The sequence below is a fragment of the Hemicordylus capensis genome, chromosome 3 (genome assembly GCF_027244095.1).
Source record: "Hemicordylus capensis ecotype Gifberg chromosome 3, rHemCap1.1.pri, whole genome shotgun sequence".
NCBI classification, from domain to species: domain Eukaryota; kingdom Metazoa; phylum Chordata; class Lepidosauria; order Squamata; family Cordylidae; genus Hemicordylus; species Hemicordylus capensis.
This window is the reverse complement of record NC_069659.1, coordinates 357,899,969-357,925,937: the sequence shown is the minus strand read 5'-3', so window position 1 is coordinate 357,925,937 and position 25,969 is coordinate 357,899,969. Positions and strand designations below refer to the sequence as shown.

The following is a 25,969-nucleotide window of genomic DNA, read 5'->3' as shown; positions in this document are numbered from 1 at the left end:
CGGCATGCAGGAGTGGTGGGACATGCCTGGGGGCCCTCAGCACCATCCAGCCGGCCCACACCATCTCTGGCTGCAGAAGACTGTGGTACGGCCCGAGCCTTCCATGCAGACCGTCCCAGCCAGGCTCCGTTCCTAGCACCTGGACGCTCTCAGGCAGCAGAGCAGAGCAGGGCCCTTTCTGGGAGAAGCCGTGGCAGCTGCTGCTGCTGCCACCCCTCGGCCTCGCCTGGCTGTGCTTTGACTCAGGAGAAGGCTGCTCCTCCATCGGTTCGGTCCTTCTAGTCACTCACACTTCCCAGGTCTATGGCAGGAGGCCAGAAGATCTGCCTTTGTATGAAGCGGGATCTTAGGCCTGCCCACACTGCTCTTCTCCTTCCAAACACTCCGGCAGAGCTTTCTGTTCTGGTCAATTCAGCTTCCGTTCGTTGGCATCCCCCCCCCCCTCTGCCAAGACCATCTGATTCATCTTGGTGTTCAGTCAATAACTCTCCTTTAATGACATCCATTACGGCTTGGCTTCATCGCCGCACTTGGCTTGGCTTGTCCGAGAACGTGCTGGCTTCTGCCTTTTTATTGTATTGTATTTAGGTTTACATTTATATCCCACTCCTCCTCTGCGGGGCCCGGAGAGGTGTACATGATTTCTGTTCATCCCCACAACAACCCAGTGAGGAAGCTTAGGCTGAGAAATAAGTGACTGGCCCAGAGACACCCAGTGATGTTTCTCCATCCCAGGACATGAAGCCTTCCATAGTGGCAAACTATGGAAGGGAAGAAGCCGGCTGCTTTTGCGCTGGGCCCATCAGAGTCGCTCTTCCTGAGGGGGGAGGCAAAGCCCCTACGGGATGGCCCTTATCTGCTTTGCTTCCCGGCTGGCAAGTTGCCCATTAAGTGGCCAGCGGCCTTCTCTCTGCCCATCGGACTCAGCCATCGCCCAGGGACTGTTGCTCCAGACTGCCACCCTTGACAACCTATGACACAGTTCTTCTGACATCTTGACAAATTTTGAATTTGTGCCAGGTGGCTTTTGGCTCTAGAGTCAAGCATCTTCCAGTCCTAGGATGGCTGCCCGAGTGCCTGTCCCTCCTTGCTTTTCGCTGAACTCCCGGTCCCTCTGGAATTCCTGGTCCGAGTCTTGGCTATTGGCTTGTGGTCTTCCCACAGGTTTGCCCTGATGCTCTTCAATCCCATCCTGCTTGGCTTCTGCCATGAACTGTTCCTGCTGACTTGTCCTCCGTAGACCCTTTCCTTTGGGAGAGAGAAGGAAGACCCTTCCCCAGCCCTAGCGAAACAACAGACAAAGAGGCTACGTTTCTAAAAGGCTGCTAGAAAAGGAGAGCGGAAGCCAAGAGCATTTTTGTAGTCCTCCTGCTCTTCTGCATTTACCGCGAGCTCAGGAACAAACTGCTTCTTTCAGAGGAGGACAAAGAAAAGCTATTTTAAAAATCCAACTCAGTTAAATTATTTATTGAAGTGTGTGTGTGTGTGTGTGTGTGCACGCGGGTATGAAAAAAATGAAACGAATATAATAGACAAAATAAAGACTATATTCATGACACGTAAAAAACCTGAATATGGCAGAAGAGGAACTCTTCATGAATGTTACACAAAAAGCAGGTCCCACCTCAATCAGTTACAACAAGAACCACACAGGATGCTGTTGCACCTGAAAGACTAACACTGAGGCAGAAGTGGCCACAGCAGCCACAGATTCAGCTTGAACTGGACGCGTCTTGACCAGGCCGCTCGACAACTGCTTCCTTCCCAGGACCTGCAGGGTGGTGCTGAGCAGCGGAGCTCTCCTGGCCCCTGGAGCAAGCAGAGTCAGAGATGGCAGTGGCAGCAGCCTTCATTCATGGAGGCACGTGGACCAGTTCCTATCCTTGGTTTGCAAATCTTCTGAAGGGCCGTGCGCGTTGCCTAAGGATGAAACCTTCCCTCTTCTTCTGCTGGGAACGTGCCAAGAGCACCGAGCTCGCTTTCGTCAAGGCAGGTTTGGGGGGCATCAGTAACACGTGCCTGGAAACACGATCTTCCTCCTGCTGCATATCATCCAGCCCAGCCGCCTTCAATGCCAAATCTAAACTGGGAGGAAAGCGGAAGCTTCAAGTCACAACAGGGTGTCACTTGACACTGACGAGCCACTCAAGGTGACCTGTGCTTGCCTGCTTGCCAAAGCCAAGGGCCTCTCTGGGTCTTCGCGGAACCCTTCTCCCCAGACACAGAAGGCTTGCGATTCCAGATGCATAAGGATGGTTGGAATGATTCGGAGAGTTGCTTGGGCAGAATCACCTCCCCCCCAACACACACACACACACCAGGACAGCCCAGTTCGGCACTCTGGGTAGTTTATGCCAGTTTGCATCTTCTGCTAGCTGTGGGGGCTATCCTTGGATAGCCGATCCCATTGGAGTGCTATCCAAGGATGTAAGGGAAAGCCTTACCTTGCAATTGCCAGGATGTCCTCCTGCTCAGCCTCCTTTTGGCTCTTGAGATCTTGCTTCTCACAAGTCATAAGGGCCAGAAATGTTGAGGCAGAGACTAGTGCTTTTAAAGGCAGCCTGAGGATTCTCAGCAGGCTGAAAGTCTGTCCTGTGTCCTTAATGCCTGGCTGACCAGCTGGTGTTGAGAGCAAGGCTGGCTCAGCTGCTCAAGCCTCCCAGGGCAGTTTCCCCTGGTTCTTGCACTGGTTTGTTTCCTTTAATTAAAGGTGTATTTCTTCTGGACAAAAGCCTCTGCATCCTCCATTTCTTATTTAGGTTCACACCAGCTCTCTCACAACAAATGCCTTTTTATGAAGAGAGGGTCTTCCCCAAGATTCTGCTGCTCAAATGTGGTTGGTGTGGCATTAAATGCATAGGCAGACCCCACAACACACCCTCCATGGTGATATAAAAAGGTTTTCTGTTTTTGCTTTTCTGGATGGCCCTTTAATGGTCGGACCAGCATGATTTTTTTTGGCTGATACGCCAGCTGTGTCCATTTCTTGAGATAAATGACCTCAGAACAGTAGTACATCTGCTGGTCACCTCCAGACTTGACTACTGCAATGTGCTCTATGTGGGGCTGCTTTTGTACGTATTCTGGAAAGTGCAGTTGGTCCAGAATGTGGTGGCCAGGTTGGTCTCTGGGTCACCTCTGAGAGATCATATCACTCTCATCTTAAAAGATCTACACTGGCTGCCGATACGTTTCCAGGCAAAATACAAGGTTTTGGTTATAACCTATAAAGCCCTAAACAGCTCGGGCCCTGCTGGGTATTTAAGAGAACGCCTTGTTTGCTATGAACCACACTGTCCATTGAGATCATCTGGAGCGGTCCGTCTGCAGTTGCCACCAGCTCGTCTGGTGGCTACTCGGGGACGGGCCTTCTCCATTGCTGCCCTGAGGTTTTAGAACACACTTCCTGCTGAAATAAGAGCCTCCCCATCTCTTACAACTTTTTAAAAGGCAGTCAAGATGCATTTGAACATAGGAACACGGGAAGCTGCCATATACTGAGCCAGACCCTTGGTCCATCTCGTTCAGTATTGTCTACACAGACTGGCAGTGGCTTCTCCAAGGCTGCAGGCAGGAGTCTCTCTCCCAGCCCTATCTTGGAGATGCTGCCAGGGAGGGAACTTGGAACCTTCTGCTCTTCCCAGAGTGGCTCCATCCTCTAAGGGGAATATCTTACAGCGCTCAAACTTCTAGTCTCCCTTTCATATTCAACCAGGGTGGATCCTGCTTAGCTTAGGGAACAAGTCATGCTTTCTACCACAAGACCAGCTCTCTTCCCATAAGTTAAACCAGGCTTTTAATTAGATATTGTTTTAATTGTGTTTTAAATAGTTGTAACATTTTAAATTCTAATTGTTGTAATGTTTTAATCTTTTTATCTGTTGCTTTTATTGTTTTGTTGTAAACCGCCCAGAGACTTGCCTTTTGGGTGGTATACAAATGTGTTAAATACATAAAATAAATAAATGATTTTATTTATAAGAAGGCCAGTGGAGATACTGGATGGACATGTGGGAAGCCAAGGTTTGAGTCCTTGCTGAAGGCTGGTTTACAGCTTGAACTTGGGCTACAAAAAGGGCCAGAGTTTAAATGGCCAAATGCACCACTGGGCACAAGTCCATTGAGAAGAGCCCAGCACTGGGACTGAACATTCCTGCAAGAAACATGCGGGGGGGGCGGGGTTTGAGCCTCTCCACGTAGCTGCTTCCATATTCTTGAATGGAGGGGATATACTGTCATCCAGAGGCACATCTGCCCTCCACAGGGGACAAGGTTGTGTCTGTATGTTGCTCTCCAAATTCTGGTGCTTCTTGTTCAACATTATATAGAAGCATGAATCCAAAGGCATTGGGGGATGCGTGCTCTCTCCCTGGTTTGGTGAAAATGTGCAGTGCATTCATAAAGTGGTGGGGGTTTTAAATTCTCATCAAAAATCATTCACTGAAGTGAGAGCGACTTATTCAGCACATGCCCTGACCTGCCAGATGGACAGTTCCTGGGTGGGGAGTCTTCCAAAGAGGGGATGCCTTGTGTGTGTGTGTGTGTGTGTGTGGTATTTGCTGAATGCCCAGATGGGAGGGGGAAAGGCTTAGGACTGAAAAATCAGGGGAAGTGTGGGAGCATGGAGGTTACAACTGGGTCTTTAATGCTCAGGTAAAGAGATTCTCCCCAACTATTGGAGGGCAATACTGTCTACAGAACAAATACAAGTCACCTGGTCAGTGCACCAGCTAATTTGCATAATACGCAAATTTTCCAATGATATTTGCACACCATGCAAATTTGCAAGGCTAATATGCATAGCATGCAAATTAGGGTGCCCAGATTTGGAGAGCTTGAATATAGCAACCCTAGTTGTGATCCATGTCTTGTGGTCGTGCAGTGGGACGGATCTTCCACACGTGGTAGCAAAGCCATGGGATAGACAGCTATTCCCCCACAATGGAAAAACAAGAGTGTTGTAGCATTTTAAAGACTAACACATTTATTGTTGCAGAAGCTTTTGTGGACTTCAGTCCACTTCATCAGATGCATGACGTGTAATTCTCAGTAGGGAGGTGGGTATGGAAATAAAAGCACCAAACAGATATTCAGACAAGTAATTTCTGGATCCTAGAAAGAAAGGGGGAAACAACAACACCCCCCTTTCTTTATTAATAGGGTTTAACACAACAGAATTATGGATGGGATCGAGCAAAACGTTTCCGGCTGTGTCTCTTCCTCAGTGGTTCTGATGAGCATGGGAGGCCCTGGGCTTCAGTCGCAGAAGACAGGATGGAATCTCTGTGCTGTTGCTAGGAGATATCAGGTGTTCTCTTCCAGGGTGAGGCCTTGTACTGTTCATGCATCGCGTCTCTCGATCCAGACCTTTCCTCTTGTCTCAAGTTTCATTCTGATCGGAAGGCATTTCATCGCAATAATGGGTACATACATACATAAGGAGGCTGTTCACATGAGCAGCCTCACCTGGGTAGGGCTGCTTGCTTGAAGCACCAGGACTGGGGCTGCTGATCCCAATCCTGGCCTCCTCGGAAGCCCAAGTTTTTTACTTGGCCAAAAGAGCACGAGTGCCCCCTTTTACCTGGGTCTGGGGCCGTGTGTCGGGCTGAGGCCTGAGCAGACACAGAGCCAGGTATCCAGAGTGCCTGGCTTGTGGGGAAATCCCTCCATGCTCCCCGTGTGGTGCCTTAAGGGATATCTGGGGGCCGGGCTTCATTTTCCCGGCCTCCAGAGATCCACGCTGCTCAGAGCAACGCGCGTGCAAGCTGTGCACCACACACAGTGATGGTCTGGGGGGAAGGTGGGTTCAACCCTGCTTTCCACCCCACCCTCCCCACCCCAGAAATGGTTGTGTGAACGACCTTAATATATACATGGAGAAACACCCGGAGAGAGAAGAACCATGTAAGAGGCCTAGGCTAGTGACAAGCTTAGAAGTATAAAAGACAGGCATCTCCATAGCAGCAGCAGCAGCAGCAGCTAGTGGTGTGAAGTTATTTATTTATTTATTTATTTGTTTGTTTGTTTATTAGAAACATTTGATATATCGCCCACTCCGAAGACTCTGGGCGGTGTACAAAAACATGCAAAACAAGACAACATTAAAATTACTTCTAAATAAAACTAAAGTAACAAAAAAGGAGGGGAAAGCAAATAGGTAAACTACAGGGTAAAAGCCAGGCGAAAAAGAAAAGTCTTCAGTAGAGATTTAAAAATCAGGTTAAGTCATTTTGTGTGATATGAGAAAAACCCCTTGTCTCGATTAAAGCCTGTGAAGTAACTTGCCTAGGGAGCAAGAGGTTGCTGGTTCGAATCCCTGCTGGTATGTTCCTCAGACTATGGGAAACACCTCTATTGGGCAGCAGCGATATAAGAAGGTGCTGAAAGGCATCATCTCATACTGTGCGGGAGGAGGCAATGGTCAACCCCTCCTGTATTCTACCAAAGACAACCACAGGGTGTTGAGGGTTATATTAACTTGTTTACAATGCTGGGTGGCTTTTTGCTAACTTGCCTATGCAAGGGGGAGAAAGGACAGGCAGGGGTCTATGATGGCTGCAATTGTCGGTTCGGGGTGGGTGGGTGAAGGAGTGGCTTATGGAAGGCACTTGTCTGAGGAAAAGATGAGGAAAAGAAGCAGCCTTCTTGGAGCTGCAGGAAGGTACAGAGCAACCCCCTCTGTGCATGCTGGGAAATGTCTGTCAGGTAGGAATCCATCTGGTTGGTGGGTTGGGGAGGCAAATTCTGAATACCTCCAGATAAAGCCTTGAAAGTGGGAGAATTTGGATTGAGTAGGGAAGGGGGGAAAGAGCGGTCACAGGGCCCAATAACGGCCTACTTCCAGCCAAAGAGAACACAAAGTTCTGGACCCAGATTCTCCAGAGTCACTGGAGAGTCTCTGGTTGTGTTGGAGATGAACTTCCAGTGCACGGACCTTTTGCACCAACTGTCCTAATGACCACGAGGGGCATTGGGAGCAGAGACAGTGAGTCGGGGTCTCCCTCTCTGTCCCTGCACTAAGACCCCTGAACTGACTCTGCAGCACTTCCTGGGCTGAGTCACAATCCTTCCTTTCCTCCCAGAGAGCAGATGGGAACATCTCTCTCTCTCTCCTTACCTATCCACTATGTAGTCCTTTAGATTAGAGACAGGTCTTTCCTATCTAAGTGTATTTGACCAATAAATATTTAGTATTTAGTCATACAAGGATCTGTTTCTCGAAACAGCTGCAATATCCAAACCATCCTCTGCTACCTACTCTGTCACTGGAGTGTGTGCTCATTCCTTAGTGCTCTGCTGTTTTACCTACTGTGGGTAAAAATCAACAACCTCTAACAGGTTGGGGATCTTCAGGTGAAGAGAGGAGGATGCAGAAGCAGCAGGGGAGCAGGAAGCACCTAAATGGCAGCTGGCCAGGAGAGCCCGAGGATGGCTAGGAGGAGGCGATCCAGAGCCATGCCTGACCCAGGCCCTGAAGCAACCACGAGAGGCAGGGCCCAGAGGGAAAGAGGAGGACCTGAGGAAAAGCCTCCCTTCTGCTGTGACCTTCAGCTGTGAGGAAAGAAGCCTTCAGCCTCTGGGCTTTGAGCTGGGACAGAGCCAGTTTAGCTCAGGCTTTCCACTGTGGACGGGGGCCCCGGGGGCTGCTGAACTGCAACTTCCATCGAAGGCCACTGTAGGATGGTGGGGGTTGTAGACTAACCCTATCTGGGGACCCACGGTTGTGAATCCCTGGGGCTCAGGGAAGTTGGCAAAGGGAGGAAGATGTAAAAAGAGGGTTTCGGGGTAGAACCATGGAGCGTGAGGGAGGGTAATCTGTCTTGGAATTTATTTAGGATAAATAAGGGATCATCCACCCATCTCCCACATCAGGGGCAGGGAGCTGGTCTTGTGGTAGTAAGCATGAACTGTCCCCTTGGCTAATGTAGAAGGCTCCAAGTTCCCTCCCTGTCAGCATCTCAAAATAGGGCTGAGAGAGAGACTCCTGCCTGCAGCCTTGGAGAAGCCGCTGCCAGTCCGGGCAGACAATACTGAGCTAGGTGCAGAGCTGCAGAGGCGCTCTTACCCCTGGACTTTGGGGTCAAAGTCCAGGGCCTCTACAGCCCCTGCCCCCCCCTGCAGTGCTCTTTAGTCTGTTCCGGGTGGTGTGGTCACCTGGCGGAGCAGGATGATGCTTCATTTGAAGGGGAGGGGGGGGCCCTCCAAAGGCCTTTAGGTCCAGGCTCCCAAATTACCTAGCTGCACCTCTGGCTAGGTGGACCAAGGGTCTGACTCAGTGGAGGGCACTGCTTCCTATCTTCCCATCTGTCCATCCTTCTTCCCTCTGTAACTGCCACACACAAAATCGTCATTCACTAACTCAAGCTCTATCTTATTCCGCTTCCTGTAATAAAGTTATTTTGTACTGGTTGCCTTCTATATCTTTTTTTCTGCTTTGTCATTCCTACCACCGTATACCCACATAAACCTTGTGCCCAGGGTTTGAAAAAGGGATTGTTTTTCTCTCTACCCTAAGGTGGGTGGGTGGTTGCAGTGAGTTAAGTTATTGATGTGGAGTATTGGGGGGGGGGCGGTAATACTCTCCCACAAGGGCCACAGTTGGTTGGGGGCAGGCGGGGGCGCGGAGGTGCTTTCTTTCCTGGCTTGCTCTGTGGCCCTGCACTTTGCTGCCCCTTGTGGCAGCCTGCCATATTGCAAGCGGACTCCCAGGCTTCTGAAGCCTCAAGCAAGCCCCCTCCTAGGGAAGCCCTCCTTGGCATCTCCCTCCCGCAGGAGGACGCATCAGAGACCTCCTCCTCCTCCTGGCTTCTGGGGCAGGCTGGCCTCAATGCCAGCCAGGGTCTGCTTGCTTGCACTGCTGACTGTGTGGTCTTGTGCCTGGTGGCTCCTTGGTTTGTGCCTGACTTCTGTCTCCTTGACCCTCCGGGTTCCTGCCTGCCTGGTGTGACCCGGGGAGCGGGGCAGGGGGGCTCCTGACTCTGCGGGATGACTTGGGCGACTGCTGGCCATGAATGGCCCAGCAGCTTCCTGACAGTGACCACCTGCCACACATTCTGCCCCGGCTGTTTCCTGGTCTAGCCGTCCTGTGGGCGGATGGCTTCTTTCGCGGCTGCAGCAGACAGTCCTGGGAGACTATCATGAGCTCCCACTGCTTCCTGAATGCCGCCCATTCCCTGGTTTCCTGGATTGCATGATGAAGACTGGCCTGTTGGAGCCGAAAGGCACTTTGGGCAGATTGCGGCAGATCTTGTGTCGGAAGACAAGGCAGTGGATCAGCCCCTGATGGGGTCACTGGCATTATGGGGCCTGGAGGAGTTGGCTGTGGGGCGTGCAGCAGCAGGGGGTGTGCATGTGTCAGTTAAATAGCTTGTGGATGCCGCAGAGGAAGTTGCCTTTACAGGCGAGGGGGCTGTCTGTGGGCAAGGGTAGGCCTATCACCCCAGGGAGGGGTCCTGGTCCAGGATGGACAGTCTCATGACCTGCAGAGGATGAAGCTCCACCTGCGGGAGCTTGGCAGGGCCCAGAGGCCAAGGTCACCCGTCAAAGGGCTGTCAGCTCTGCCAGGAGTCAATGTGAGTGAAGCCAGTATGGCAAGTCTGGTCTATGCAAGGGCAGGAGAGAGTCAAGGCCAAGCCAGTAAGTCAGGTCTGCTTGGGAGCAAGGCGAGGCCTACACATGAGCGCTGCTTCCGCCAAGCCCTGAAGCAGACAGACCCCTTTTGGTGGGGAAGCGGGGCCTGGCTTGGCTGGAGGACTTAAGGGGCCTGCTGTGCCCTATACTGCCCCACTCAGCAGGCGGATGGTCTACAGACCCCTCCGAGTCTGAGGACACAGGCAAGGGGGCATCCTCTGGTCATAGTGGAGGGGGTGGATCTGGCACCACCACCCCTGGGGCTTCTCATTCCCCCAGACGGCCTCACCCCCTAGCTGTGGGGCCTCCTCAGGACTCTGCATCTTGCCAAGAGGGTGTCTTCATCTTGCTGAAGCTAACCCAAGCAACTTTCGAGCGGTGAGCTGCTAGTCCAGGAGAGAGTGCTTGTGCAGGAGACTCTGGGGCGTGTATCCTGAGAGGCAGAGAGAGCTGAGGTGACCTTCACCGTGTCTCCTCACATTCCCTCTGAAGAACAACAGGACTCAGAATCTGCTCATTCCTGGTGGCATTCCCTACAAACAGGCAGGAGGAGCCCAGAAGGGTGGCAGCAGGAGGAAGGAGCCAGCACCACCATCATACATTGACACTGAGATCCCAGTGAGATGCACAGGCTCCAGAACACACAGGAGGAGCAAATGAGCTAGGCCTCCGGTCTTCAGCGTGAACCACCAGGAGATCCCAGAGAGAGGGAATTGTCAAAAGGGCATTTGCCGCTGGAGGGTAATCAATAGCCATGCATGCCATCTCGCTATACACACCAGCCAGAAAGGCATGAAGCTTAAACAAAGGGGCCAAGGGAAGACACTTGGGGACCTCGATCGAGCCTCCACTTCTTTGAAACAGACTCTCCGAATCCCTTGCCTATCATTCAGGTTTGAGCAAACAGGTTTCCCCACATTCAGGGGCATATCTAGGGTGAGGCAGGCAGGGCACATGCCCTGCGTGCTACTTGAAGGGTGTGTGTGACATTTTTTAAAATGAAATAAATAAATAAATTAAAAATGGCCACCCAAAAGAAAATGGCCACCACACATGCTCAAATGGCCTCTGCGAGGCTCTCGCAGAAGCCATTTGAGCATGTGCAGCAGCCATTTTGTTTCCAGTGGCCTTAAAAAAAATTTTTTTTTTAATGGACACCACACATGCTCAAATGGTCCCTGCAAGGCCCTAGGCATTGCCAGGCCTTGCAGAGGCCATTTGAGCATGCATGGCAGCCTCCAAAATGGCCACCACGCTGATCTTTGCTGGCCTAAACAGGCCCGAAAATCAGCCCGAGGCAGGCTGGGGCAGTGAATTAAGAGGCCAGCGGGGGGAGGGGAAACCTTTGCAGACCCCCACACACAGCCTTTAGGAAGCCCCCCGAAGGGGCTACAGGTATTTTTTAAAAATATATAATATAAGTCACTGTACACATATTCAGTTTGGCACTATGTACAGAGAATCAGGGCTTGTGAATACTGAGCTGAAGCTTATGAGCTAGGATTGTATTCATTTGCTCTTACTTTGCTTCTTGTGATAAGTGAGTTAAATTTGATGTCCTAATAATCTGGCTATTAATGGTGAGTTTGTCTTTGAATCAGTGTGAAATCCTTAGTATTAAGGCCCACTGGGAGTTTCTTGCTCTCTTTCTCTCATTTTAACTGTCTTTCTGAAAGACTAGAATATATTCCAAGCAGTGACACAGTTTACTCTGCATATCCTTTAATTATTTTCAGAGTATCTGGGAAAAGTCAAATTCTCCATTGATTTTTAAGACTTATGTAATGGTGATGCTACAATGCATAGTAGAGAATTAGACAGGCACTTCTGTTTAGTTTTCCAAGTATAGCTCTACATAGTATTTGGGTATTTCATGAGCCCCAGCATACTGACATTTGTAGTTTTCCAGCATTTTTTGGTCTGGCTACGTCCACTGCTAAATAGTTTTTGAAATATTAAAAGATTAATGAGCTTGACTTGTATTTTTCAGCTGATATTACGGTAAAGTTATCTGAAAGATGGGTGTCAGATGCTTGGACGGTGGGGGGCGCAATTTCAGTGTTTGTCCTAGGCGTTATTTCCCCTAGATACGCCTCTGCCTGCATTGCTCTGCTGTTGTAGGATGCTTGGCCAAGGCAACTGTTGGGGTGGGGTGGCCTTGCTGACTAAAACAGATGGCACTTTTCTTACATAAATGCTACAGGATACAGTCCAGTGGCCATCTGTATCTTAGGAACAGAGGAAGCTGCCTTCTACTGAGTCAGACCATTGGTCCATCTAGCTCAGTATTGTCTTCACAGACTGGCAGCGGCTTATCCAAGGTTGCAGGCAGGAGTCTCTCTCAGCCCTATCTTGGAGATGCTGCCAGGGAGGGAACTTGAAACCTTCTGCTCTTCCCAGAGCGGCTCCATCCCCTGAGGGGAATATCTTGCAGTGCTCACACATCAAGTCTCCCATTCAGATGCAACCAGGGCAGACCCTGCTTAGCTTAGGGGACAAGTCATGCTGGTGACCACAAGACCAGCTCTCCTCTCCTCTCCACTCCTCTTTATGGAGACTGAGAAACTTTAAAAAATAAATAAAAAGAGACCATGTGACCCAGACGGCTGCTGGCTGTTTGTAGAGCCCTGCATGGTTTGTGCCCAATGTGCAGCAGCAGCCTTTCCATGACATTACCCACTAATGTCGGAGCGTGTTGGGATCCAGCCTCCACAGGGATGGACCTGTGGGATGGCGGGGGGGGGGGGGGCGAGGGGGCAACTTCTCTTTGGGCCTGCTGGAAGGCTGGTGATTGGTCCACACAGAGGAGCCAGGACCAAGAATGGGCAGGCAAGCCTAAGGAAGGGAGCCCTCTGCGGTGGGCAGGATTGAACAAAACTGCTGACCAGCCACGGAGACCAGCCGCTGGGCAGCCCAGAGTAGAGCCACCAACTCTGCCTTGTCCCAAGTGATGGCTGAATCTTTCTCAGTATGTTCCCGGGAGGAGCCCCACCCCGCTGCAGGGGCTCACACATGCAACTCCTCTGGCCAGATGTTTGGTCTCATTGCACATACTTGGTGCGTTGCCTGGGGGTTTGCAATAATCAGATCCCAGTCCTGTAGGAGGCTGAGCTTACCCAAGCTCTGAAGGCCATCTCACTCTGGCTTCCGGAGAGTAGCAACGGGGACCACCCGGGGTTTCTTTTGAAAGGCACTGTTCGTGCTTGCTCTTGGCCTGGTTCTCCGAGAAACTTTGCCTGGGCCACCTCCACTTCCCTGCACATCGCTTCTTCTCTTTGGGAAAATGTATGCTGGCAGCCGGAATGAGCCCGACCGAGCATCTCTGCGCCTCTTTTGCAGGCGTGAATCCGGCGCGTAACAAGACCTGGGCTGCACGATCAGCTCTTCTCACGGAAAAGTGGGGTGAGACAGACGGCCGCCTTCCCATTGTGTGTGCTGACGACGGCAGGGCCGCATCGGATTAGCTGCCGGCGCGTGTGGACTGAAGAGCAGCTTTTCCACTGAAGTCAGGAGAATCCAAATCCGAGAAAATGCCGACCAAGGCGGGAGCCGCGCGACTTCGGCCAAAAAAAAAAAGGGGCCAGCCGACTCGCCGGTGCGCTCAGAACTTCAGCTGGCCAGCTCCGCCCCATCCCAGCTGGCCGCGGGGAGTCCAGGCCGGGCTTTCCCTCCAGCAGCAGCACCAGCCAGCCCTCTCTGGCCCCAGGCTCCGGCTCCGGCGGCGGCGCTGGCGCTGCTTTCCCTGCTGGGGGAACTGTGGCCCGAGCCGTGGGGGGAACGTCGAGGAGGCGAAGGGAGGCCGCGCATGCGTCCTGGCGGCTCCCATGCAACTCTGCCGCCGTACAACAGAGGCAGCCGAGTGGGCTGAGCGGCCAGTTCTACCTGCAGCACCGGCTCGGCGGACAGCTCCCTCCCGCGCCCAGCAGCAGCGCCCGCAGCAGCCTCCACCAGGTAAGGCCGGCCCCCTCGGCTCCCCCCCCCTCCTCCCTCCCGGTCCCCTCCCGGGCGATTGCGCATCCCTGCTGCGATGCATGCGCCGGGGGCGGCGGCGGCGGGGCTCTGCGGGCAGGCGGGCGTGCCGCTCACGTCCTCTGGCGCTTGCTTGCTTGCAGCCTCCGGGGGTCGACGGGAAAGCCCAGCCGAGGACGCAGGCGGAGGCGGAGGCAGCAGCGGCAGCGCCACTCGCGGCGACGCTCTCCCCCGCCGGGCTCCTGCGTTGGGGCGGAGAGGACCAGCGCCTCGGCAGCGGCAGCAGCGGCAGCGGCGTCTCGGCGGGCGGAAACTTCTCGGCAACTTCCCGGCGCTCGGCGAGCACCGCCATGGAAGGCAAAGGTAGGCGGTGCGGCTGGCCGGCAGCGGGAGCAGGCGGAGGGCGGGCCGCAGTGCTGCTGCTGCTGCTGCTGCTCGGAGCCCGCCGCCTCGCTCGGCTCTGGGCTCGGCCGCCGGCCGGCCTGCTTGCCTGGCAGGCACACATTGCAGTAGCAGCAGCAGCAGCGGTCCCGGGCGGGCGGCCGGGGAAGCCCCCTCCCAGCGGCGCCCCGTGCGCTCCCCCGCAGAGGGGCCCTTGGCACGGCTCCCTTGGCTGCTACCGGGGCGGGCGGGCGGCGGCTTCCCGCGGCGAGCCGCCGGGGCCCTGGGCTGTGCTTGCAAGGCAGCGGGGGCGTCTTCCTTGCGGAATGTCTGGAGGCGGGCGGGCGGGCGGCGGAATCTCGCCTGGCTTGAAGCGGGAGAGGAGCAGCGCTGGGCAGCCCGCGCGAAGCAGCAGCCGCCGCTGCAGCATCCTGAGCTCGGCAGAGCGGGCTGCTCTCCCGGAGGGGGGCGGGCGGGGTGTGTGTTTGTGTGTGTGTGGGGCGGGGGGTGCAGTGCACGAAGTGAGGGAGCCGCGCGGCGGCACAGTGCCCCCAGCCCCAGGCTCGCCCCTCCACCCAGCACGCTGCTGGCGTGTGCACCAAGGAGCAGCAGCAGCAGCAGCAGCAGAGATGCACCCCCGCCTCGCGGGCAGGCGGGCGGGTCTCCTGCTCCGGCCAGACGCCCCTAGCCCACGATTCCTGGCTTGCTTGGCTCGCCTGGCAGGAGTCCGGGAAGAACTCGGAAACCCCTCCCGATCTCTTGGTGGCCCGCTGGGCCAGCCAATCGCGCCCGGCGCTGGGGAGAGGCTGCCGCTCTTACTTAACAGCCCCCCCCCCGCTTCTTACACAAGGCGTCTGGGAAGCTCTGCTATGACTGATACAGCCGGAGTCCTGGGGAGCCGCTGAGGAGGCAGCAGCAGCGGCAGCAGCAGCAGGCAGGCAGGCACCCCGTGCCGGGAGACGAGGGGGGCTCTGCTCAAAGCCCTGCCTTTGTTTCCCTCGCCGCCGCTGCTGCTGTTGTGCCAATCAAAGGTGGCGTGAGGATATCTGGCGATGGGCTGCTGATGGAGGCGTGTGGGCGGGCAGTGGTTTCCACTGGGTGGGGGGCAGCATCCGCTGCTCTCAGGTGGTGCTAACCTGGGGGCAGCGGCAGCAGATATCCCTGGGGTTGTGCACAGGCCCAGGGAATGCACGGGCGGGGCGGGGGGCTCCACAGGCAGAATCCAGGCAGGATGGGTGGGCTCAGTTTAGACCAGAAACTTCAAACAGCCCCCAGCAGCACCTTGGCTAAGGCGTCAGGTAGACTGCCAGCTGCTGGTGTGTTTTTCTGGCCTGATGGAGGGGTGCTGCTGGTCTGCATCATGTGTGATGCACGAAAGCAAACGTGGGGGAGAGCTGCCGTACACACATCATAACCCGCGATGTGCATAGTCATGCCTTGCCGAAGCCGATGGATGCCTCTCTGTCGAAGCAGGGAGGGAGGGAACCAGCTAGCCGGCGGCTTCAAGGTTCAAGGAGCCGGCAGGGTCCCTCTTTTTCTTTGCATTGGCAGCTAAATCGGGGTGATGCTCACTAGAGATTCTGCGATAGTGTGCGGTTGTATGAGAGCCTGAGCAGGGAGGGTGAGCCAGCGAGCATGGGAGTGAGCCATCTGGCCGTGGTTTCTGCTTGGCCCTCGATAATTGGGTGCTCGGGACTTGTAAAGATGTGCTTTATTGCAGTCAAAGTTCCCAGAGCCACTGACCTCAGGCCAGCCGGCCGGCTGGGGAGAAAGGGCAAAGGCTTGCGTCCAGATTGTTGATGATGGCATATTTTCTCAGAAAAGAAATACAATTCAGCATTGGAATTTTATATTTCCAGCCCTTGCAATGCAAAGCATGTAAAAATAAATAAATAACAGGCCTTTGGGAAGGCAGCATTGAGCCACTGGTGAAGAGACCATCTTCACTGACTACTGGAGAACGGGTCTCAATCCTGGGCCAACGATTGCCAGGGATACATTTGTCTGTTTATGGTACGGCCTTGGTTAGTCTCCCACCAAGGGAACTAGCAAACCTTATTCTTGACCACAGAAGAGAATCCGAGAGCTGAAACGAGACTTGCGTTTTGGGTAGTATACAAATGTGTTAAATAAATAATTAAAAATAAATAAATGGGTTTCCAGGAGCTTTCCCAGACAGCAGGCTTTACTGTGAGCCTTTACTGTGAGTCTGGGGCATATCGGCTACTCTAATGCAAAATGTGGCTCTTTTGAAACCCCGGGCATAAATGGGGCTAGGTTCCAATATGCAGGGGGAAACCCAAATTGTGTATGGAGATATGTCGCACGGACTTTGGGATAAATCTGGCTGATATGTGGACACACACCCTCTATGCCGGTGGAGACCAGTGTTCCCTCTAAGGCATGCACATGTGTGCACACTTACAAGTTTTTGGATGTCTGCACAATTAATTTTAGATCCCGCTCAGGTTGAATCAGGAAGGTCCCACTCTGAATGCATGTGTGCACACATTGCCTTGAGACTGCTGCCAAGAACAAAACTCATTCCGCACACGGATGAAATAAATTAGAGGGAACACTGGTGGAGCCATGAGCTAAATGCCCTGTCTGGGAATGCTCCAGGGGGTGGAAGGAAGGGAGAGGAAGCAGCATGCAGTCCCAGCTCCCTACAGGAGCTTGATTTAAAACAACAACAACAACCAGAGACAATCGACTGATTCAGGACAGATGTCCTCACTAGACATTTTTGTCATTGTCTGCTCCCATACCTTTCCAGCCATAAGAACTAGCATCTTGGAAGAAGGGTGACAAATGCTGGGATGCTAACTGAAGCCTGTAGGAGGACACTCAGAAAGACATCGGGGGCCCATTTTAGTGGCACAGTGTCCACCTCTGGCCTAGACCTGGCTTCAGTCTCGGCCACTCTCTTGTTTGAAACTCCCAAGCCACCCGTAATGCAGAGAGACCCTGTTATTGTTGCTTGTATACATAGAAGAGATTCCACCTAACTTTGGCTAAAAGGTGGTTCTGTTTCCCTGCTGCTTATTTTATCTTCCCTTAGTCATTTACTGTATTTGTGGGAAACCTTCAGTTTGCAGCCAGTGGGTTTCATCTTCAGCAGCGTGCTGGTTTTGCTCTTGTTCTTAGTGGAGAAGAACCTTCCTCAAAAATACCTATTCTATTGTTTTTCAAGAAAGCTTCAAATTTTGGCCATGTCATGGTGTTCCTAGAAAACAGGCTTAATGGAGGAGAATCTCCCAGTCCGGCACAAGGCTGGCCTTGTATTTTGGCACTGGGAGTCCAGGTAGGGAACCTGCATTGATCCTCAAAGGGGAGGCAGATGTCCTGTCTTAGCAGGGCCTGCACTGGCCATGTGACCAAAATGGTACAACCCGCTTTGCGCACGGGTTGTACCATTGCAGGCCACAGGTGGGGGGCTGCATGGAAAATAAAGCACCTTGGAGAAAAAGCTGGGCTAGTATGGCCTCATTTTCCACAAGGAGGCTGACTTTTAGTTGAAGAGCACTCTGTCCAGTGTTAAGGAGCTTTTAAAGTAATACTAACAGGAATCTCCCCCCCCCCCCCCGTAGTCTGAAATGGTAGAATCCCAGGAGTGATAGGTCTGAATGAGCAGCTGAGTGTGCGCTCCAGCACACCTTGGATTTTAGGGAGGCAAGCTCCAGGCCAGAGGTTGTGGGTTCCTGATGACTGTGCCCCCTCTTTTAAACACATGGGCCTGTCAGATGATCTTCTGGTGGTTCAGAAGGCCACCAAGGGGCCAGAGGGTGAAGATTCAAGGTGCAAGTTCTGTGCTGTTCCTTGCCCTGCTCTCTGCGTCTTTTCAGCTGGCACGGAAGAGCATATTTTCATGACTGATTTGAACCGGTGTATGAGTCTCTCCCCTGAGAACTGTACAGCTTTTGTGTGTGGAAGCAGGAGGTGCTAGGGTTTTTTTTAATGGTGTCAGAACCTCCACCAAACTACAGTTCCCAGAATACTTTGGGGGAATCCAGGGAAGTAAGTGTGAGGTAAAAGCTTATATATGTCCGGAGTGTAGATGGGATCGAAGATAACGGCCATAAGAGGCGTGAGCCTTGGATCGGCACTCTCTGCAACAGCCATGCCAGCAGGCTGCTTAATGTGGAGGAGGGAGGGAAGCCGGAGCGGCTGCTCCTAACAAGCAAGGGGGCGCCAAAGGAGGCACAGCTGCCTCTGCCTCCCAGCGCTCAGGTTGCTCCTCTCTGCCCGAGAGCTGCGCTGCCTGCAGGCTGGCCATTCACCGGGTTAACTGCGCATCTCTGCCTGACCCATGGCCAGCCTGCAGGCAGCGCGGGAGAGACAGGAGCAACCCTGGCGGCAGCTGCTGCTGCTGCTGCTGGGAAGCAGAAGCAGCTGTGCCTCCTCTAGTGCCCCCTTGGCTTCTTAGGATGAGCCGCCGTGGAGGGAAGTGGGGCATTGGGGAAACATGCTCTGCTCTGCTGCCTGGTTGAGCCTTCCCATCTATCAAGCTGGAGAAAGTGTGTGTGTGTGTGGGGGGGGGGGGGGGCGGGCACCGGTCTGGGACTTCAGCAGAATATCTGGCGGCCTTGCATTGTTCCACCTTTTCTGCCCCGTCTTCAGTCTTGCAGTGGTTTTGCTGGGCTGGTGGAGGATGCAGCTCCTTCCTGCCCATCCTGATGGCTCAGCTTTGTCAAGGCTAAGAATAGTGAACGCGGGGAGTCCAGGAATATCTTGGTCTTGTGCCCAAGTCTTTGGCTAGAATCAAACAGCAGCTGACCAAGAAAGGACAGCTGTGAGGAGCCAGAAAGACAAAGCCTGAACCAGGTGGATCATTTTGTCGCACTTTGGAGAGGGAGGAAGCTTCACAGTGTTACTTGTGTTTCCTTGCACAACAGCCCTGCAGGGCAGGCCACTGTAGCAATCTGTAGCAGATGAGGGATTCTAGCTGGGTCACATCCACTTTCAGCAGCAACGCCTGAGTACTGCAAAGCATGGGCAAGATTATGCCAACGACTGAGGAAAATTGTGCCAGTGCCTCATGAGTCGTAGATAAGGTGCAAGCAAACCCATGCCTGGGGTGGGTTTTGCTCTGGTAAACGGAAATAGATCTGGTTTATTAGACACACATTCACTTCAACAGCGTGTTGGGGCAGTTACCAGCCAAATAGGAGACAGTCTTCTCTGCTCCTCCAACTGACAAGCACAGCAGGAGTGGCAGCGGTGGGGGGGGGACCCAAAGAGGCCCAGCTGCCTCTCCTGCCCAGAGCTCTGTTAGCCCCTCTCTATCCCACCCGGTGCCGCCTGCAGGCTGGTCATTAGCTCCACTGAAGAAAGGGAAGGCGGTCTCTTCAATATCCTGGCCCGAAGCTGTGGAGGGGTGGTTGGTTTGTTTGCTTGTTTAAATTGTGCACTGTTGGTATTAGGAGAAGGCGGTCCTGCTTACTTAGCAGTCACCCAGGAGCAGTGTGCTGGGCGCTGTACGGCATGCACTCCGGCACAGCCACAGCCAGAGGGCTACATCTGGACTCCGTGAGGTGGGCAAGAAAGGGACAGGAAATCGAGCAGGCCGGGCTGGAAAAACAGCAGCTTTGTGCAGTTTATAAATATAGATAGATATAGATATAGATATAGATATAGATATAGATATAGATATAGATATAGATATAGATATAGATATAGATGGTGGATTTAAGTGTGACCCACCAAGGAGGGACTTCTTTGATTCTTATGCTTAAATGTGTGTGTGTGTGTGTGTGTGCATTCACATGATGTACATTGACCATGCACTGGTGAAACACAGGGATTCAAGAAAAAAAAAATAATGTTATGTGTAACTTGAATCCCTGTGTTTCACCAGTGCATGTTAAGTGTACCTCATGTGGATGCACACACACATTTAAGATGCAACTAATGGATGTTGTCCAGAGTCCACCGTTTTGCATAGGAATCAAAGAGGTCCCTCCTTGGTGGGTCACACTTAAGTCCACCCAGTCCAGTGCGTTTGGCCAGTGGCTTAGTGATGGATTGCCATCTACTAGCCATGGCGATGGCCTGTTCTGCCGCATACAACAAGGAGCCGTCCCCTTGGGAAGAGGAGGGGCCTAACAGCTGGAAACGGACCTGTGAGGGATGGGGGGCGGGGGCGGGAGGGGAATCTAATTGACAGCTCCCACTAGAAGCCCTCAAATCCCAGCCCCGGACAGACAGACCTTGCCTTTGCCTTCTTGTGCTGAAGCAGCAAGCCATCTACTAAGCGCGTGAGCAGTGCTTAGGTGTGGTCCTTGGTTCCTGCTGGGTAGTTGTTTTTTCTAGCCTGGGGTGAGAGTGGATGGGTGGTGGGGTGGGCAGAGGAATGCCTGACTGGGCATTTTGAAAGAGCAGGATTTTCTTGCATACCTTGGTGGGGGGTCCCTGCTGTTTATAGGGACCCCCTTTATTATTTCCTTTCCCCAGTTTAACCCCCAGGGTGTTCACATGAAGAACACCCCTTATACTAATTCAGTCATCCAAAAACCTTTGGTTTAAGAAGTGAGTTAAGAAGCTTTACATTTTCACTCGTGCTTTAAAAAGCATGGAAATTCCCAGTTAAGGCACCCATCAGAACTGCCGTGCCATATAAGCTGTCAAGACTTTGTACAGCCTGGCCTATGATGCTGGCTTTAGAAAGGAGGCTCTGTGCACCCACACTTGGCCTTGGTCTTTCAGCTGGACATTGGGCTGGGGAGGGAATACGTCCAGGCAGACATGAGGAGGAAGGAGCATGATGCTGCCAACTGTCATTTTAACACCAAACGATGGTACTTGGGACTATCACCTGCATACTGGGTGCCATGCTGGAATATGCGCTTCGCCACCATCACATTCTCAGGTATGGACTCCTTGGAGGAGTGAAAGGGTGGGCTCAGTCAGTGCCCAGAGAGAGCCCCGTGACACCGTGGAATTCTTAACGAGTTTCGAGTTCCTTTTTCTGTCAGTAAAGGCCAGGAAATATCATTTTCCCAACAGCCATAAGATTAGCATCGGTGAAAACGTCCACTGCATTTGATCGAAGCATCTACAACTCAGCAAAGCAGTGGATGCTGTATTTAAAAATCAAAAAGTGCAACTTTAGAGAAACAGGGAACATTGATCCCTGAGGAGTGACTGTCACTGCACCAAACACCTGTTTGTTTTTAAGGGGCTGGTGCAGGCAATAGTCACAACATTTTGGATAAAACCTTTGCTCTGTCAGCTGTAAAGCTCCCCCAGACTTGAGCAGGTCAGCCTAACCTACCTTGCAGAGTACGTATTGGACCCCACCATGAGCCTTTGTGTTACAGCAGGAAAAGAAATATACATTAATTTCCTAAGTGCTTTTCTTTTTTTTTTAAAAATTACAGTAAAAGTACCATTTAAAGAAATACTGCAACTAAACCAAACACAATAAAAACAAATCCAGAGAAGGACAACACACATCAAAATCTTCACACATTTAACAATCGTACAGAAATTCAGACTTTCCAAAACATATTGGTGTTGATTTGAGCAATGCTGTGCTGAAGAATTATAGATGTCATAAGAAATAAACATAAACCATCTCTCAATAAATGAGTCCATTGATGTTTGTCCATCAGATGCGCATATGTATTCACTCATCAGGGTTAATCCTAGGCCCTTCTGTACCACTGAGCAAGCATAAATGGATTATTACTTCAATTTATGAGCAATTTCTAAATGTGCTGCTAGCAGCCAAAAAATTAAAATTAAAAAAATGACAGAGCCCTTGTTGGGAAGTCTCTAAGACCCTCATCAAAAATTCTGAGTGAGAATACCTGGAGATTTGGAATAAAATCATCATAATATATAATGTTGCTTATTTTAGCACGAACTTAACTCCAGCACTTTTTAACATGTTCATAATTCTTCCACATATGTGAAGTGTGATGTTTTCGGTCCTTCTGTCAATGAGAGTAAGATGTTTTATATAGTGGTGAAGTTTTTAAAGGTGTTAAATAGTCTATAAACTAGTTTCATCATGGAATGCTCTCTCTTTTTCATCTGAAATCCTCTTCAGATTTGATGCTTCCAGACATTATCTCAATCACTTGATGATACAGGCTCACCTATATAGTTTTCGACTTTTATCTTTAAACCGTCAGTTGAACTGCACAATATATCAAAATATAATTTTTTAAAAGGAACTTCTTCACTGTTGGAGAGTGTTGAGACACCAGCAATCTAAAATCAGCTGGAGCACATGAGGCTGCTGGATTATGGAGAGGTTTGTTGAAAGGTGCCTTAAACCGAAACCTTTTAAATCAATTTAGCCTAAGATCAAACCCAGCCGCGTGTTTGAAATTTGCTCACAAGTAAGGAACTGCAAGTTCATATACAGGCCTCTTAAGGCTGTATCTATAAAACCTGCATGAATGCCAATGCCGCCCCTTCCACTCTTTTAAAAATGTTTATCTTTTTGCACATCCAGAGGCGTAGCAAGGTTGGAGTGGGCCCAGAGACAAGATTTTAAAATGGCCCTCCTCCTCACTGAAGCTCAGCTCATGAAGTCAAGAAATCTCAAATGAGGCTGAATAGTGATAACAAAAAGCATAGATATTGATATAGATGTTTTGGCTTGTGGCTTTAACATTAAAGAACTTGAATTTGATATAGATATAGATATAGATATAGATATAGATATAGATAGATCCTATGTGCCACAATAGAACATCATCCTAAATTATTTTTAAAAAGGTTTTGTAAATTGTGGACGATGCAGTCATTGAATGGTACTAGAGAAAGACATGCTGTTCTGGTAGCTCCAGGTCTTAACACTCACATCAGTTTCGGAAGATGAATACAACTGAAGGAAGCCCGGGCGGGTGCGCGGCTGGGGGATTCAGTCATGTGACTTGCCTCTGGGCCCCCCCCCAAGAGAGTGGGCCCCCAGACAACTGTCTCCCCTGGCCCTGTTATAGTGATGCCCCACACCCCATCAGTGGAGAGGATGTTCTCCGAGTGGAATAAGTGGTAGAAGTTTTTCTGTTCTTCAGTGTCTGCACGATGATTTCTGGAGAGCGTTGGTTTGTCTTATGCATTTTATTTTGTAGAAGTGTACACACCTTTCTGTAAGTATTGCCAAGGTGGTTCAGATAAAAGAAGGAAATAAAAATAATGCAACCAGAAAAACATCATTTTCTCTTCAGAGGAGGCCCAATCCAGCAAGAAGTTTGTCTGCAAAATGCAGAAACATTTTCCATGGACCCCGGAGAGCTGGACTGTTGCAGGTGCCAACCTAGAGATCTCCCCCCTGCCCTTCCCTGCCCTCTAGCAAACCCCTCCCCCCCCCAAGTTCAGTACAACTGAATTCGTTTTTATTCCACATTGTTCACTCTCTGTTCTGGAGAAGAAGAATCCCTAAAATGACAGGAGGAGCTGCCCTTTGCTTTCTCCTTCTCACCAAGCTGTACATGGTGTCGTCGTCCTATAGTTTCCCACTCCTGCCTGCCCCATGCCCTTTCTCCCATCTTCTGGCCCTGCATGTTCTTGTCCCCATTTCCCCAGCACTCAGAGGTAGGTGTGTGCATGGAACCGGCTGGCCCGGTTTGGTTTGAGGCCCGACCGGCCTCAAACCTAACTGGGCCAGTTCAGTCCGGCCCCCAATCGAACCCCGCCCCCCGGTCCGGTTCCAGACCGGTCCACAAATTTCCTTAATTTTTTTTAAAAAAATAAAGTTTATTTTAAATACCTTGCCTTGCAGAGGGCATTGGCTCATGCACGGCGGCCGCCAAAATGGCGGCCGCATGCTCATATGGAGGCCCGAAAGGACAGAAAATGGTCATTTACCCGCCCGCGGCGGGCCGCAGTGGTGATAAGGACAACCGGCGGGGGGAGAGGGAACCCACGCGGACCCCCCCCCCCCGCGGCCTCAGCAAGCCCCCTGAAGGGGCTCAAGGTATTTAAAATAAACTTTTTAAAAAAAAAATTAAGGAAATTCGCGGACTGGCTGGACTGGATCCGGTGGTTCGGTTCGACCTCAAACTCCTGAACTCCCGGACCGGACCACCGGACCGGTCTGCACATCCCTACTCAGAGGGGTGATATAAGGACCTATGAACAGCCCCACTGGACCAGGCCCAAGGAAGCCTGTCTAATCCAGTATGCTGTTTCACGCATTGGCCCACTAGATGCCTCTGGGAAGCCCCCAGGCAAGAGGTGAGGGCATGGCCTCTCTCCTGCTGTTGCTCCCCTGCAACTGGTATTGAGCGGCATCATGCCTCTGAGGCTGGAGGTGGTTTATAGCCACCAGCCTAGTAGCCATTGATAGACCTGTCCTCCATGAATTTGTCCAAGGTCCTTTTAAAGCCATCCAAGCTAGTGGCCATCACCACATCCCATGGCAGAGCATTCCATAGATTAATTATGCGCTGTGTGAAAAAGTACTTCCTTTTTTCAGCCCTAAATTTCCTGGCCTTCAGTTTCATGGGATGGCCCCTGGTTCTAGTGTTGTGAGAGAGGGAGGAAAAGTTCTCTCTGTCCACTCTCTCCACGCCATGCATAATTTTATACACCTCTATCATGTCTCCCTGTAGTCGCCTCTTTTCTAATCTAAGCCCCAGATGCTGTAGCCTTGCCTCCTAAGGAAGGTGCTCCGGGCCCCTGATAATCTTGGTTGCCCTCTTCTGCACCTTTTCCCAGTTCTACAGTGTCCTTCTTAAGATATGGTGACCAGAACTGAACGCAGTACTATCCTCCAGGTACTCTCCAGGTACCCTTATCCTCTGTCTTGGCTGGAGTTGAGTAAACCTACTGATGGCAGCCGAACTGCAAATGTGGCTGTAGGTTGGTTGATGCTGCAGGATGCTTTTCTGGCAAGGAGGAAAGAAAGGCCTGTTTGCTCAAAACAGCTGGGAGACAAAGGGCAGAGGTAGAGATGTGGCATGGTGCTGAACAGAGCAGGGTGGAAGCTGCTGGGTGTTTGGTCTAGTTGGATACTTTTGCATGGCAATCTCGCTATAGCAGAGCTTCTCAAGCATAGGTCCCCAGATGTTGCAGGACTAAAACTCCCATCACCCCAGCCTTCAGCTCCTGGGGCTGGGGATAATGGGAAATGTAGTCCAGCAACCTCTGGAAACCCAAGTTTCCATTCCTTGCATCTCAGCCTGACTTTGGAAAAGGGGGATCTCATTCCTTTCCCCACTTATTCTAGATTTGTGTTTTTTCTTCTCTCTGCCACATGGTTGATGGATGAAGTTAATTTGCTGAATGTTTCTGCTCTAAGGATTTATGAAGAGCAGTGCACCACATGAAATGTTTTATTGGTATGATACGAGTATGTGTGTTTTCTCTCTCTTCATAAATCATTAGTGATCCATTATCAATGCAAAAAACATTTCCCCTGAACTTGACTGAGAAAAGAAGCAGCCTTCTTGGAGCAGCAGGAAGATAGAGAACAACCCCCTCTGTGCATGCTGGGAAATGTCTGTCAGGTAGGAATCCACCTGGTTGGTGGGCTAGAGGCTGAGAGCCGGACTGAGTCCATGGGGTCTATTCTCATTCATTTATTCATTCATCCATTCATTTACCACCCTTCCTAAAATGGCTCAAGATGGTTTACATTAAAATCAAAAATACATAATAAAAAAATTAAAATATATATTTTAAAAAAACCATTCAAACCAGATTAAGATTAAACTAGATAGCATTAAAAGCCGGGCTAAAAAGATGGGTATTTATTTATTTATTTATTTATTTATTTAGATTTTATTTATATACCAGCCTCCCAAAATGGCTCAGGGCAGTTTACAACAGAATAAAAACAATTAAAACCAGTTAACAATTAAAATCAAAACTATAAAAACAGAATAAAACCAATTAAACATTCAAACAGCTAAAAACCCTGGAAAACCAGGGCAAACATTCAAAACAGTTTAAAACAGTTTACAGCATTTTAAAAACCTTGGAAGGCCAGGCCAAACAGATAGGTTTTAAGGGCTCTCTGGAAAGACAGTAA

General features: G+C 51.2%; 1 protein-coding gene across 2 annotated transcripts in view; it reads left to right on the top strand.

Moving 5' to 3' along the window:
- The first annotated feature begins 13,457 nt into the window (after positions 1-13,457).
- Positions 13,458-25,969, top strand: part of FGF12 (fibroblast growth factor 12) — a 286,268-nt gene continuing 273,756 nt past the window's right edge. For both annotated transcript variants that reach the window (XM_053312084.1, XM_053312083.1), the window contains exons 1-2: positions 13,458-13,581; positions 13,743-13,962. In XM_053312084.1, coding sequence (XP_053168059.1) covers positions 13,950-13,962 — 13 coding nt within the window. In that variant the 5' untranslated portion in view covers positions 13,458-13,581; positions 13,743-13,949. The remainder of the gene's footprint in view (positions 13,582-13,742; positions 13,963-25,969) is intronic.